The sequence below is a fragment of the Oncorhynchus gorbuscha genome, linkage group LG07 (assembly GCF_021184085.1).
Source record: "Oncorhynchus gorbuscha isolate QuinsamMale2020 ecotype Even-year linkage group LG07, OgorEven_v1.0, whole genome shotgun sequence".
Lineage (NCBI taxonomy): Eukaryota > Metazoa > Chordata > Actinopteri > Salmoniformes > Salmonidae > Oncorhynchus > Oncorhynchus gorbuscha.
The window spans coordinates 75,027,157-75,042,937 of record NC_060179.1 but is presented as its reverse complement, the minus strand read 5'-3'; the positions used below and the strand labels follow the sequence as shown (position 1 = coordinate 75,042,937).

Below are 15,781 nucleotides of genomic sequence, written 5' to 3'. Positions count from 1 at the left end.
ATGCAGCTTTAACCAATCAGTATTCAGGATTAGACCCACCTGTTGTATAAAGCAACTTAATAACTAGTCTTAACTGCTCTCCCCAACAAAAAGTCAAGCAAAAGAGGCCTGTTATTACCTTCTGCCTGTCTTGTGCCTGAACAAGCTGCTCTCCTACAGGTGCCTGAGCAGCGAAGGCAGTGAGCTCAGCCTCGACATTCTCCAGCCAGGAGCTGAGGTCTTCGTGTGTGTGCTGGAGCTTGGAGGCCAGGGTCAGGGCCTGGTTCAGGGTCTGAGACACGTTACCACTCATGGAGTTGATCTCAGCGTATCTCATCTTTATCCCGTCCAACTTGCCTTGGATGACAACCACCTCATCACCTGTAGAAGGTCAAATAAGAAACATTAATTGAGATTCGTAATAATATTAACTAGGTGTAGTAATAAACATTTTGTCTCACCTGTTGTTTGTTTCAGCAGTTCCAATCCATTAGAAATGGCTTGATCAACATTCTGCTTCCTCAACTCAATGTCTTCATGTAGGGCCTGGACAAGACACAAAACCTTACCACCAACTCATCTGACACAATCAGCATTGGGAACCAAGTAGGAATGGGACTTTTCCACACAAACTATACAAAATTAACTGAACTGAAAGTAAGAAAATAGCTAGGTGTAATTTAAAATAACTTCAAAACGCTGTAAATGGTTAGAGAATGAATGAATGTTGGGCCTGAGGAGCAGTGTGAGGGTAGTAGTACCAGCTGTTCTGCACACTGCTTTTCCAGCACGTCCGTCTTGTAGTCTTTGACGGACACTTCGCTCAGCCTAGTGTGTACTTCGTTGAGCCAGTTCATGAGGGCCACCTCGTCTTCTCCAAAGAGCTGGGCGTTGGCCAGAGCCTGCTGCAGCATCTCAGCCTTCCTCCTACAACGCTCCTGCAGCTCTACATAACTAGCCTGGCTGGAGTCCAGCTTAGACTGCACCAGCTCCTTATCGTCCACTGAGCTGACTAGTTTCAGCATCTGACCCAGGTTGACGGCCTGAACCAGGTCTTTACAGTGACCCGTTATCTCCTCCTCTAATACCTGACCACATCACAACCACGCATGGAACACACCAGAGGGATAAACAAAAAACACACAAACAAACACAACGTGGGGGGGGGGGGGGGGTGAATACTGAACCCATAAAAAAACTCAAAATGTATGATGCCAATCATGATAGAAACGACAATACATGAGAAACTGAAAACAAGGGAATGGGCAACTGATAAGTAACATCAGTGACTGAAACATGATTTATCGTACCTTGTGCTGGGAGATCTGCTCTTCCAGCTTGGAGGTCTGTGTGCCAATAGGTTCAGCTTTGGCCAAGTGTTTCTCTGTGGCAGAGAGCCACTCAGACAGCGGCTCCAGTGTCTCATGGAACTGCTGTGCCACAACCAGAATGCTCTTCAGCTGTTTGTGCCTACATTACCCAGCATGCCAAGAGAGAACAGAAGGAGAGGGACAGGTAGTGATGAGACATGTTCACTCCCCTCAACTAAAGACTGGCCTGGATGCCTGTCATTTAGGGATGGTGGGTAGAGTCGATTAATTCTGTCTTCAGGGCACGTATCCAGAATGCAACACCTTTGTCTGTATTGTCCAAAATTGAATCTCCACTTCAATAATCTTTTAAATGACAAACACGTTACTTAAATTAATCTCTCAGGGAAGTTTGACAAAATAACGTTAGAAAATATGGGTATAAGATTTCAGGTGGTTGTGTAGACAGACCTGTTCTCAGCCTTCTTCAGCAGAGCGTCCCACCTCTGCCCCAGGCACTCAATCTCCTTCCCCACCTTCTCCTTGTCCACGGACTCTGCTCCCAGCTCCGCAACCTTCCCTCCCTCCTTCTTAATCAGCTCCACCGTGGGCCTGCGGTCATCCAGCAGCCTCTGGAGGAGCTGTCCAGGACAAACAAAGTCGAAGAAGTTACAAGGCCCATTCAACATGCTTCAAGGAGAATTACCGCTTTCAGGGAAACCCGTAAATGTAATGGCCTTGCATACATTCAACAGAAGCTTAAGGATAACCCCTAATAATGCTCCACAATGGATGCCAATAAAAAAGATTAATGGCTAAATCATTAAAGCCTACATGGATTCTCTGCATGGGTTTGAATGTAGCAGGTACTGCTGTTTGTTCATCAGTTATCTATTGGCTTACTATCTGCTCCTGGATCTGTGCCTTGACAACTTTGAACTCGGCAGACGGAGGTTTCTGATTGGACACCAGGTCCTCTGTGTCCGTCAGCCAGCTGAGTAGGGACTCCAGGGCATCCTGGAATCTCCCACAATGCAACAGGGCCTCGTGCAGCTGCACTGACCGCTCAGCAATCTATGGAAGACCATATAAATATAGGCATGACAGATATTATGATATAGGAGGTAATTATTATGCTCAAGTAAAAGTAATGTTCAGAAGCTATCAATCATATTGCATAACACTAAGCAAGAATGCAAGGGAGTATTATTTGTGAACTAAAGTTTGACCTCTTTCACCCAGGTAAAAAGCAATAAAGACCAGAGTGTGAAGTAGAGGAATAAGCCAAAGACGAGCTAACCTTTTTGTTGAGAGTGTTCCATCGTGTGTTGACATCCTCCAGGTCATGTTCAAGGCCCTTGGTGCTGGTGCCTTTGTCAGCGTTCTGGATCAAGCCTTGGCCCAGCCAGTTAATGTCTTGCAACTGGCTCTGCAGTGGATCAACCTCTTTCTGGAATACCTGTGGCCAGAGATAATACAGTTGAAATAATGAGATAGTATGAAAATAAAAGCTGTATTACCAGACGCAGAACAACTTAGAGCGGATGAGAGATCATGTTTTATCTCAATAAGACAGGCGATGCCAGAGGTTCATAAGGGTAAAGACAAAACAAGATATGTTTGATGTTGCTTTTAAAACGATATTCCTACCCTACGTTTTAAGAGCGCTCTCAGGAATGCATTAGTTGCTTTCAGGGTTATCTGGTCGTTATCTAAATTGGACTGATTTAAGTCCTTGATTCATGCCATACATTTGCATTTTAAAATTTCCACTGTAGATGATAAGACATTCCATTATTTGACCAAATCCAGCAATTGACAGGATATTTAAAACATTTCAGATATCTCTGTTTGCCTATACTACTTCTCTCTGACATAACCTCGGTGAGTGGAACATTTATTGAAACGCATTGGTTATTTGTGAGCCAACAAAGACAAGTCATACTGGATTATCAGTTAGGCACTTTGATTGTCCACAATCAACAATAATGTTGAGAAATGCAGCTAAGTATTCAATATTTTTTTGACAGTCCCTGAAGACTGATTGTATACACAGGCTGATGACTTAGGCCACATGCTGGCATAACAACAACCTATTTCTGACTGGTCAGCACTGCAGCTTCTAGAACGGAATGCAGGGAAATCAGTTGGTGCACAGCTGTGTAGGAACACACCAGACAGACACACAGGGCAGGCTGACTGACTGACTAAACTCAATTCAGACCTAATGTAATCTGATAAACAAGGAACGCCCAGAGCCAGCCCAAAGCCAGCCCAGAGCCAGCCCAACGCCAGCCCAGAGCCAGCCTAGAGCCAGCCCAACGCCAACCCAGAGCCAGCCCAGAGCCAGCCCAGAGCCAACCCAGAGCCAGCACAGAGCCAGCCCAGAGCCAACCCAGAGCCAGCCCAGAGCCAGCCCAGAGCCAGCCCAGAGCCAGCCCAGAGCCAGCACAGAGCCAGCACAGAGCCAGCCCAGAGCCAGCACAGAGCCAGCCCAGAGCCAGCCCAGATCCAGCACAGAGCCAGCCCAGAGCCAGCCCAACACTAATAAAAAGTGCCATATCTATCAAACAAAATGTGTATTTATTTGGCCCAGTTGAAGATAGAAACAGGAGGAGACTATTTTTGGGTACCTGGGGGGAGGCGAAACCCATGAGGTCCATTTCGGGAAATGCGGCTATAGCAGTTAACAGGCTGTCGATCTCGTCGTCCCTTATTTCTCGATACGCCCGTGGCTCACTGCCATTGGCCAAGCAAGCCTCCCTTTCCACTGACAACAGGAAGTCCTCCAGGTCCTCCATGCTGTATTTCCGTGGTTCAATAGCTCCGTGGTGTTGCAAGTCAAACGGTTTAACACCCATATTCTGCCTACACTCTGACCGCAGCCCAGAACTCACATAGAGCTCTGGCTGTGTGACGACCACACTGACTAACTCACAGTCTGACTGATAGGACATGTCCTCTTGCAGCTCGGCAGTGGGGAGCTCATCGTAGCTTGCTAGCGTCCTATAGACTCCATTTTGGACCCTACTGGCTGATCTCGAGGACCGTCTCCTGCCAGTCGAGTCCCTACTGTTTGATCTTGAGGAGCGCCTGCCTGTGGAGTCCCTGTATTCTCCATTAGTGATGGTCAAATCTGTTTCACTCAGGTCTGTCACACAGGTGTCATTCCCCTCCTGGGACTCCCGTACAGGGTAGTTTCTCTGTCCTGGGTGGTACAGTGTCCTGGGTATGTTGTCTCTGACAGGGGAGAAGGGGAACTCCTCCTGCCCTGAGCTGAGGGAGCGGCCTGGCTTCAGCTCCCCAGACATGTGCATGGCTTCAGAGGAGGAGAGGCTCCTGGTGCCTGGTTTCCTGGAGGCCCGGTTAGAGTGGCGCTCCCTCTCTGCGGTGGGGCTGCACAGGCCCGAGTCCTCCTCTGAAGTCAGGGAGTTGGTGACACTCCGTCCCCTCCTGCCACGGGCCAGACCATGGCTCAACCTATCCACTCCATCTGAACACATGGTGCCACCGCGACTGGCGTACTCCCCTTCGTTAGTGGGGGCGAATGTCTTCCAGGAGCACCGGTGGTGCGGGTGCTCCTTCTTCTTCTCCCCTCCCTGCCCCAGATGAGGCTTAGAGAGCATTGTCCCCGCTCCCCTGATGACGTCACCGTTGAGTTTCAGCCCATCAAAGACGGCACACTCCATCCTGGATACCTCACAGTTGCGGAGCTCAAATGCGCTGGAGGAGGTGAGGACTCCGTTGCCACACAGGCTGCTCATGTCCAGGATGCGCTGTGTGTTGTGTGGGGTACCACTGAAGTGCCTAGAAGCCAGGCTGCCCTTTGAGCCACAGTCGATCTGCTCGTTGAGGCGGACAGTGTCGTAGATGGATCTCTGGGGAACGTAGCAGTCATCAATGTTTAGGTCCTCCTCCTCCCCTTTGCCCACACAGGAGGGGTTCTGGCGGAGGCAGTCTGGTCTGCTAAGAGGTTTCCCCATCTTAAATCCAACTGCACTGACTCAGAGATAATAAAATAATACCCTAAATATACTAATGTGGTCTGAGGTATGTGGTTTCATTGCAATTATTTGCTGAAAAAGCAACAAGCCCCCCAGAAATAATGAAAGTACATATTCTATACACACAGACCTCCCAATCGTGATAATTCAAACAGCTAAAATAATGGACCTCAATAACACTAGAGACACATATCACCCTCAGTCAGAATGGACCTCAATAACACTAGAGACACATATCACCCTCAGTCAGAATGGACCTCAATAACACTAGAGACACATATCACCCTCAGTCAGAATGGACCTCAATAACACTAGAGACACATATCACCCTTTGTCAGAATGGACCTCAATAACACTAGAGACACATATCACCCTCAGTCAGAATGGACCTCAATAACACTAGAGACACATATCACCCTCAGTCAGAATGGACCTCAATAACACTAGAGACACATATCACCCTCAGTCAGAATGGACCTCAATAACACTAGAGACACATATCACCCTCAGTCAGAATGGACCTCAATAACACTAGAGACACGTATCACCCTCAGTCAGAATGGACCTCAATAACACTAGAGACACATATCACCCTCAGTCAGAATGGACCACAATAACACTAGAGACACATATCACCCTCAGTCAGAATGTGCACAGGCTGTGCAATCGGTCTCTGGAACAACACAGAACCTGTCTGTCCATTGAGTCACCTGTCCTCAAAGAATTCCCTACTTGGTGCTGTTCTCCCCATTGTCAAAACATCATTATAATTGTTCTTTGCCCGTCCGTCCTTTGCTCCACTATAAACATCCCTTAAAAGTGTTCCTTTTCTCCCTCAAATATCTCTGGTATCCATGTAGGCTGAGGGAGCTTCAGTGCAAAGTGGCATATCCTGATATAAATCCACAGGGCTCTATGAAAACAAAGGGCGATCTGAGAGGAGAGCCGGTGCCCTGCATCTCTGGTGGTTCGCCCTACAATGACAGACACCCTCCTGGCTGCAGGCCCCGCCCCCGCTCTCTCATTATTCAGGCAACATCTGCCACTGAGGACTGCTCCGGCACATGTTGATTGGTCAGACACTTGACCCTTTTTTTTGTCTTTGAATTCTCCCCTTCTGGCTCCACGGTCCATATGACTTAACTTCTTAGTCATCTTCTGTGTCCTGGCACCATCTCTCTCTCTCTCTCTCTCTCTCTCTCTCTCTCTCTCTCTCTCTCTCTCTCTCTCTCTCTCTCTCTCTCTCTCTCTCTCTCTATCTCCTAAGGAAGAAAAAAATAAAACACCAGACCAGCAGGCAGCTGCAGCTCCCACTTTGATGACATCACTGGTGACATCACCACAGTGCTGAAATAGATCTCAATGTTTTTATTTTTTTCTCTGTTCTCTCTCCGTTGTTTTCCTGTGGATGGTTGCTGTGGACCCTGCAGATATTCTTAATTACTCTGGAATGCTGAGGGAGGCACAGATCCCAGGTAATTTAACACCCACAGCTCTGCCAAGCCCATGTCATGGTGTGGCTTTTTTATGGCGAGTGACCCGGTTCGGGTGAGAGAAGAAAGGGGGAATGAGAGAGCGAGAGATAATGAGAGGAATTCATTTTGTGTTTATTGAACTGTGTGCAGCACAGAAGGCTGATAACAGACAGAGAGCCGTTGAACCGTCCTAACTCCTTCCACCACCAGCCCTCTCCGTGGTTGAGAGGAGAAAGAACTCGGGGAACAGAAGGCTGATAAAGATTAATAAGCAGTTAAAGAGTTCTGTGGGGTTTAGAGAAAGGATATTCAGCAGCTGAATCCCACATACTTTTGACATAATCAAGACATTGAATTAAGAGAGTGTTCCTCTCTTTGCCCTTCCTCTTTCCAGGGACCAACGCTGTTTCAGTTCTCCATGCCCACACTCACTGGTTTGTCATATCCAATGGGATTTTAGTAAACTGGGATATTGATCTAAGAATGAGATATATGACAAATGGGTCATAATAAGAATTTTAAAAATGTATACTATGACAGCGACATAGGATAGACATCAACCAATCCAAATGACTTGCATATATCCCTCGAAACATATAGAGAGCACTTACACAGAACTCTTACTATATTCACAAGGACAGGCTATTCAGACCAAAGGTTGCAGAAGGGCCACATTTTTTTGAGACATGAAATATCTCTTTCAACTGAGCTGCTCATCAGTCACAACAACGGGTGTGAATGAAACGAAAACAATTATCAAGGAAAAGACAAATCATTTAATGGGACAAATTCAAAAACTTATTTTGCTTGTGTATAAGAGTAACTAAAAAACACAGGAATAAGTGAATCTCTCCAATGTCTTAAGGTGAATCACAATCGCAACGCACAACGGAAAAATGCAATGTGTCACCATAAAAAGTGCCCTGCCGTCCCAGAAAAACAATGTGTAGCTAACCAACTCAGATCCTTCTGGGACATTTCACGTTCCACCTTGGGGAGAGTGTATCATGGCTGGGGTAAGTGAGTAAGCTAGGCTACAGGATGAGGTCTCCCCAACGGCCCTTTCCCCCTCATCACCTTCAGTGAGAGGAATAGCTATGATTCAGGAGGTTGACATTCCTTTTAGGTTCACAGGAGACACTGATGTTATGTCTGAGTAGAAGCAGTAAAAAGAGGCCCTCACACGTCTCCCATCTCCCCAACCCCCAGCAGGTTTTGTCAGCTGAGCTGAGCTCACACTAACTATCATGAAGGCCTACATACACCAGATGGTCCCCAGCAAACCTTCCAGATCTCCTGAACAACCATAAGAGTGAAGCCATGGACTCGGGAGCTAAAATGACCTAAAATCAGTTCACTGACAGCATTGCTACCTTTCTATGTTTATTTCATTCACAACAGCTGCCAATGAAACCCCACAATACACCAAGTACCAGATCTACAAAGACACAGAGCCGGATTATTATAGACTACATGAAACCCCTATTCACATGGCAGACATCAAATTCTGCTCTGGTCTCGGTCTAGTCTGTGTCCGAGCTTCAAACCGGTTTTAAGAAATACCTTGTGCTGTAATGGAATTAACTAGGGGTCTTTTGTGATTCCTTATTCCCAGGGAACTTTTTTCTCAGAGAGACGAGCTAGTGGCATGAATGAATACAGCGTTGATTTTCCACTAGCAGCTGACGTGTCTGTGTGCAGGCCTACCCAACGAGACAGAGAGCGGACAATGAAAGGGTGAGAGGGTGAGAACAACCAGCATGGAACACGTCGCTCAGCAACAGCTGGTAGCATTTCACATTATGGAATGGTTCATGGTTACCAGTCAAACCCTCTTAACTAGCACAAATAAACGTGATTTAAATTCCAGCTACCATTCAGACCATTAAATTACAGGTCTACTAGACCTATAATTTGATATGACATTTATTTATCTAAAGGCTGATGTTTGTGAATGTACAACATTAAATGAATTCCTTAGATGTGTGTAATGCTGTACTATGAAACATGTAATACAATGTTTTGTTATGGCACGTTCAGCCCATGAACAACTATTCAAATTGTCCCAGTCTGAATATAGGTGAATCCCCCTCCAACTCTCAAGGCATTTCAGGCTTTTCGAGCGCTTTCTTTCCAGCTAGAAGTCTTGGTCATGAGTAACCCTGTTTTACTCATCACTGATATTTCAACAAAATATAATATTATGACACAATGATGCTGTTGTTGGTGTTTTATTTAGATTCCCTCTCATCTCCCGTGGTAAAATAAAGTTTTTTATGAAATAATTGTTGTTTAATTATATACAGAGCCGACTGTAAATGATTGTTTTTATACACCCAAGCTACATGGTGTAAATCGAAGATACAAAAAAACCAACAGTGTTGAATGAGTACAATCTCCTCGTAGTGGTTCATGTGTTCGTTGGAGAAGGAGTCTGTGGAGGTCTGTATGTGTACGGGAATGAAGGTTCCACTGCAGGAATATAGTGGTTCATGTGTTCGTTGGAGAAGGAGTCTGTGGAGGTCTGTATGTGTACGGGAATGAAGGTTCCACTGCAGGAATATAGTGGTTCATGTGTTCGTTGGAGAAGGAGTCTGTGGAGGTCTGTATGTGTACGGGAATGAAGGTTCCACTGCAGGAATATAGTGGTTCATGTGTTCGTTGGAGAAGGAGTCTGTTCTGTTGGAGAATGAAGTTCTGCAGGAATATAGTGGTTCATGTGTTCGTTGTCTGTGGATGTGTACGGGAATGAAGGTTCCACTGCAGGAATATAGTGGTTCATGTGTTCGTTGGAGAAGGAGTCTGTGGAGGTCTGTATGTGTACGGGAATGAAGGTTCCACTGCAGTCTGTGGAGGTGGGAATGAAGGTTCCACTGCAGGAATATAGTGGTTCATGTGTTCGTTGGAGAAGGAGTCTGTGGAGGTCTGTATGTGTACGGGAATGAAGGTTCCATGTGTTGTTGGAGAAGGAATATAGAATGGTTCATAGTGTGTTCGTTGGAGAAGGAGTCTGTGGAGGTCTGTATGTGTACGGGAATGAAGGTTCCACTGCAGGAATATAGTGGTTCATGTGTTCGTTGGAGAAGGAGTCTGTGGAGGTCTGTATGTGAACGGGAATGAAGGTTCCACTGCAGGAATATAGTTTCAGGCTACTGTTCTGGCTTCCTTTCCATCTCCGTAGAACCCAGACAACCCTACTGGATGTTGTTGATGTTAACAGCAGTGGTATGATATACGGTAATCAAGTCAAATCAAATTTGATTGGTCACATACACATGGTTAACAGATGTTAATGCGAGTGTAGCGAAATGGCACCTCAAGATGTTCCACAACCAGAAACGTAAAGCCCTGTGTAGTGTTAAATTCAACAAGGGGAAAGTTCAGGGAAGTAGACACAGAAACATAAAGCCCTGTGTAGTGTTAAATTCAACAAGGGGAAAGTTCAGGGAAGTAGACACAGAAACCTAAAGCCCTGTGTAGTGTTAAATTCAACAAGGGGAAAGTTCAGGGAAGTAGACACAGAACCGTCAGACACACCATCTAAACACATCCACAGACAGACTTTAAGACTCCATGTCCACTTCTTTCAAACACATAGGATGAGAAACAGATGCTCAAACACCAGTCAATTAGCAGGTAGGGCTATATAATGAGACAAAGCACTTGTTCCCTCTTTCATGCCAACGAGTGAGTGACCACTGACCAGGCCATTCTTAAAGGGGAGGAGAAGGAAAGGGAGAGGGGAGTAGGAGTCAGTTACCCCGAGCCACTGCAACATACAACATCCCACTTGGTCCCAAGCTGGCCCCTGGGTCGCCTGTCACCCACCCACCACAATGGCTGCTGGGCCAGTCAGAGCTCTTTTGTCTGGACCAGATGCTCAGCGACATACTGAGGGATCCACAGACGGAGGGTCACGCACAAGGTCACCAGGCCCAGCAGAAACCTAGAGAGCCCCTGCTGTTTAACTTCCAATACCACTGGTCCTGTTTGGCTCAGTTGGTAGAGCATGGCACTTACAATGCCAGGGTTGTTGGTTCAATTCCCACGGGGGACCAGTATAAACAAATCTGAAAATGTATGCGCTCACTATTGTAAGTCGCTCTGGAAAAGAGCATCCGCTTAATGACTCAAATGTAAGATGGGTTAACGCAACATCCCCAAAATAATTTATTGCATGAAGAAAGTCACAGGGATTTATTTCTAGAGAGGCATAGGGGGTGTATGGGAGGGTTCAGATACACCAATAGCGTATGCTGGCCAAGAGTATTTAGGAAGTGTGCACCAATGTTACATGTTGAATAGAGTGAAAAATGTCATCAGTCACATGTCTCCAGTGGGTGGTCCCTAAAACACAGCGTGCTGAAACGATAGACAGACGAATGCTAGATCCACATTTTCTGCGAGCCTTGAAATGGTCAAATGGTGTAATGGTTTTCTAATGCACTTTGTTTATTGATGTGTTGTGTCATTACTGTTTACCTGCTTGTAAAGTACTTGGATTTAATGTGGTACCTATTTTACTCCAAGTGTTACAAGAGGCTGTCAGACACTACGAAATGATATGTGTTATTAATGGTTATTTTAGGGCAGTGCTGTATGTAAGGATGATATCTCTCTGGCAGGGTTATGTCATACAGTTGAGTGGTGGGGCTGGTGAAAGTGATCCCGCTAGAGTACAATAGCACAGCATGTGCTGTAATAACATGATACTATAATGTATCCAATGTGTGAGACCTGAAATGAAAATTCATGGACATTCTTTTCCATCATTAAAAACCAAGAGGATTCACCATGTGTTGGCAACCAAGACTGATAATACAGTAAAGGCCTAGGAATTACATTTACTTGGCATCTTACCTTGAAAGCTTCCAGCTGTTGGTTGATGACATCAGTCTCCATGCCAACTGACCCTTGACCTTCCTCCTTGACCTCAGCCCTGCCCAGTGTGTTGGTGAACTGCTGTAGCTTGGAGTAAAGCTCATCCAGACGGGTAAGTGTGCTCCCCACCTCTTCCCCTCTCCCTTTAGCTCTGTCCATCAGCTTGCCACACTGCTTACTCAGACCATCCAGGTCTCTCTTCAGCCCCAGCAGGTCTGGGGAGGCCTCAGTCTCCAGCATCTTCTTACAGCTGTCCCCTCCCCGAGCCGTGTCGGCCATCAGCCCCTGCAGTTTCTCCACAAAGCCCTTGATACCGTCCTGCTGCTCCTTAAGGGTGATCAGGTCACGGCCCACAGAAGCCATGCTGTCAAGCTCGTCGTCTAGGTCTGTGAAGCGGGTGAACATCTCGCGGATGTTGGTCTGGAACTGCCCGATGCCCTGCAGCTTGCCCTCCAAGGTGGAGCAGGTCTCCCCTACATCCTTGCTGAGGGAGCCGTGCTCTTTCTCCAGGCTGTCGGCCTGCAGTAGGAGGTCGGTCACCCCGTCTGCCTCGGGGACATCAGCCACCAGGCCCTGGGCAAGGCTCTTCAGGTGCTCAACCTGGGTGTTGACTCCATCCAGGCTCTTCTGCTGGGCCTTCATGTTGGTCAGGTTCTTGTTGCTGTAGGCCTGGACCCCCAGTGATGTGTGGGCATCTAGCTGCTTCTTAGCCCCTGCCAGCTGGCCCTTGGCCTCATTGTGGGTGTCGTTGAACTCTTTCAGCCTCTGTGAGATCTTCTCCAGAGACTCTCTCTTGTTCTGGACCCCATCCGTGACCCGGTCCACGCTCTGCCCGATGGCCGCCTTCTCCTCCCTAACGGCCTCCGTGTCTGCGTTGGCCACCTCCAAGAGGCTGTCAGCTGCAGTGTTCAGCTGCTCCACCAGGCCTCTGTGTTTGTCCACATCCTTCTGGATGGCCTTTAGCTGGGAGATGGAGCTCTCCACCTCCGCTGGGTCCACGCTGAGCCTGACGATGCCCTCCCTGACTTCACACTCCTGGACCCAGGACTGGAGCTTCTCAGCGTGCTCGTGATACTTCTGGGCCCTCTGCAGCGCCCCCTGGAGCTTATCCTGGCGCTCAGCCGAGCTCTTCTTCACATCGTCCCAGTTGGAGCGCAGTGTAGCCAGCTGGCCCTGCATCGCCACCTTCTCTGCCCCGTCAGTGTTCTGGAGGAGGGTCTCTCCCTCCCTGACAATGGTACTGTATGGTTCCTCGTGTTCACTGAGGGCCTTCTGCAGGGCACTCTGTTCTTTCAGGCTCTGCCGAAGGGTCTCCACCTGGGCCGAGATGGCCTGGGGTTTAGACTGCTCCTGGAGCTTCCCGGTCATCCACCCCTGGAAGTCTTTGGAGGCCTGGTGGAACTGCTGGGAGCTTGCGAATGCGGAGTTCAGTTGCTGGATCCGCTTCCCTAAAGAAGAGCATGTACATTTTTGTGATTTAGAGGCAGAGGAACAAAGCATACATGTATAATTCAGAATGGCAATGCCTCCCACATCATGAAATTCCTTCAATGGCAGTCAAATTTTTAGACATTAAACCACAGCTTTATATCCTAAAGCTTCTCATTAAAGAGAAATAACATATCATATAACAAAATGAAGGCAAATTAAATCAAAGCCCAACCTGCTTTGTCCTCCAACTGTTTGAAAGGCTTGTTGACCCCCTCCAGCTGCCTGTCTAGGCCTGCTTTCAGGTAGTCCTCCGTGACCAGGGCAGAAAGCTCAGAGCAGAGGGTCTCAGCCTCTTTTAGCCTCTTCCTCTCCTCACTCAGCTGGCCAGAGATGGTATTAGCCTCCTCCAGCTGCTTCTTCACCACGTCAGGCTGACTGCTAAGGGCCTGCTGGCTGTTGAGCCGGGTCTCCAGTGAGGCGGCGCTCTGGCTCAGGCTCATCAGCAGATCCTGGAACTGGCTTGACTTCCCCACGGCCTGGTCGATGAGGCCGGCTCTCTGGCCCAGCTGCCCAGTCAGGCCCTGCCATTTCTGGGTGACGGCGGCCAGTTGATCCTTCACCACCTTCCCACCAGAGGAGGGGTCTTGCTTGCCCGATGTGCTCAGGATAGCAGCAGCAGCCTCGTGAAGCTGGTCAAACTGTGGCTTACGGCTGTCAAACTCGTTCAGGAGGATCTAGAGGGGAAAGTCAACATGAAATTAATAAAGAGCAAGGCTGGTGTTTAATACTGAACATAATGTGCAAAATGGTCTTAATAGATTTTGATTCATTCTGGCACACCTTAACATTTGGCCAGCAGACAAAAAATATTTAACATTAGCTTACGTCTGAAGTAAGGGACATTGACATTGAACTGTGCGTGGTGGTTATAATTTCAAAGGTAACTAATATGCCCCATAGTGAAGTACCTGGACTTGCTGCTTCTGTGTGTTGAGCATGTTGGGGTCCATGGAGAGGGGCCCCAGGACACTGAGCATCATATCCTTCTCTGAGAGCCACTGGCGGAGCTGCGGCTCAGTGGTCTGGAAAACGTCCAGGTTCCTGTTGGACTCCTCCAGACGCTGCTTCCTGTCCTCCACCGACCCGCTCACATCCGCCCAGGCAGTATCTGAAGAACAAACATCGGTCAGCACAAAACACCCCTGCAACTTGAACTTTGCACAGCCCCCACAGATTAGGGTTTAGCTGTAGGAGTGTGCCAAGTCTGTAGGTGAGGGGGAGGCCAGGTATACTGACAAGGGGGAGCGGATGTGTGGACTGGACTGACACTAGGCAAAGTGCTCTGCATTGATGCAGTAGATATTAACCATATGGAAACAGATAGATGGGATGGTGCATACTGCATACCAGAGGAGGCTGGTAGGATGAGCTATAGGAGGAGAGGCTCAATGTAATGGCTGGAAAGGAATAAATGGAACAATATCAAACACATCAAACATATGGAACCCACATGTCTGACTCCCTTCCATAATTCCATTCCAGCCATTACAATGAGCCCATCCTTCTATAGCTCCACCCACCAGCCTCCTCTGCTGCATACCTATCTGTGACAGCATCTGCTTCCATTTTGCTGCTTCAGGAGAGTCTGGGTGTTTCTCAATCAGATGGAGAAGCTTCTCTCTCAGCTTCTGGAGCTGCTCGTGCTTTTGTTTCATGTCTTCCTCAAAGGCCTGAGAAAAAGAGAGATATATCGCTTGACTAAAACCATCATATATTTGACCTATTGGCTCCTCAGGCACTCTGAGATGCAAAGACTAGAGACAAGAGGCGCCTGCCTGAAACATTGGCTTCCCACAGAGCATTTTGCATACCATGAATAAAATGTGGTATTTTATATGATACCACTGGATGGATGGATTAAATCTCTACTGCAATAAAACGTAATGACAACAAGTAGTACACTGTAGAAAGTTTCTATGCAGACCAGGCCTTGGCTGAATCTACCTTCTGTTGCTCCAGTTGTGTTTTCATGGTGTCTTTCTCTGTGGACGCAGAGTTCCAGGATGCTGCTGTCTTCTTCATATCCTGCAGCCATGTTATCATGGTGTCTGTCTCCTTCTGGGCCTCTGTCACCTCCTGCACCAGGACAGACAGCTCTGTAGCCCGGCCCTTCAGCACTTCTCCCAGACTCTTGTGGCCCTCGTTGATATACGACATGTTTTGCTGTACCACCATCAGCTCTGTGTGTGGTTAGAGGTTAGAGTGTTAGACACTAAACAGGTTGTCTTTCATAACAACAATAACTTGGACAAGGCATTGCTGTAAGTAGTTACAGCCCTACTGGAAATGTATACACATCAAACATGTGTTGGTGAATGTATTGTGTTATATTGTTTTGCAGTGTGATCTAAATACAGATGGTTTGAAATGACTTTTTATATTATTGGAGGTATATAGAAAACGTATTGAACTTGTGTTCTTAAAACACTGAAATGCAAAAAGAAGATTAAAAACGTGACATTTCCAGTAGGGAGAACCGAGGATAAGTACAGGATCCTTCCCTGCTCTGTGGAGGATTTCTAAATGTCCTTTAGATCAAGCCAAGACCTCAAACAGATCATTTCAACCTAACAAGCCATTAAATGTACCTTTGTGATGATGAGTTGATATGTTGTTATGATAATGTACAGGTCTGGAACAC

General features: G+C 47.2%; 1 protein-coding gene across 1 annotated transcript in view; it reads right to left on the bottom strand.

Annotated features, from left to right (window-relative positions):
- dst (dystonin) overlaps window positions 1-15,781 on the bottom strand; it is a 207,487-nt gene that overhangs the window by 42,474 nt on the left and 149,232 nt on the right. The window contains 12 exon segments of the mRNA XM_046357465.1: window positions 119-360; window positions 441-525; window positions 741-1,067; window positions 1,290-1,449; window positions 1,761-1,930; window positions 2,193-2,363; window positions 2,590-2,748; window positions 11,629-13,097; window positions 13,313-13,814; window positions 14,049-14,248; window positions 14,681-14,810; window positions 15,085-15,320. Coding sequence (XP_046213421.1) covers window positions 119-360; window positions 441-525; window positions 741-1,067; window positions 1,290-1,449; window positions 1,761-1,930; window positions 2,193-2,363; window positions 2,590-2,748; window positions 11,629-13,097; window positions 13,313-13,814; window positions 14,049-14,248; window positions 14,681-14,810; window positions 15,085-15,320 — 3,851 coding nt within the window.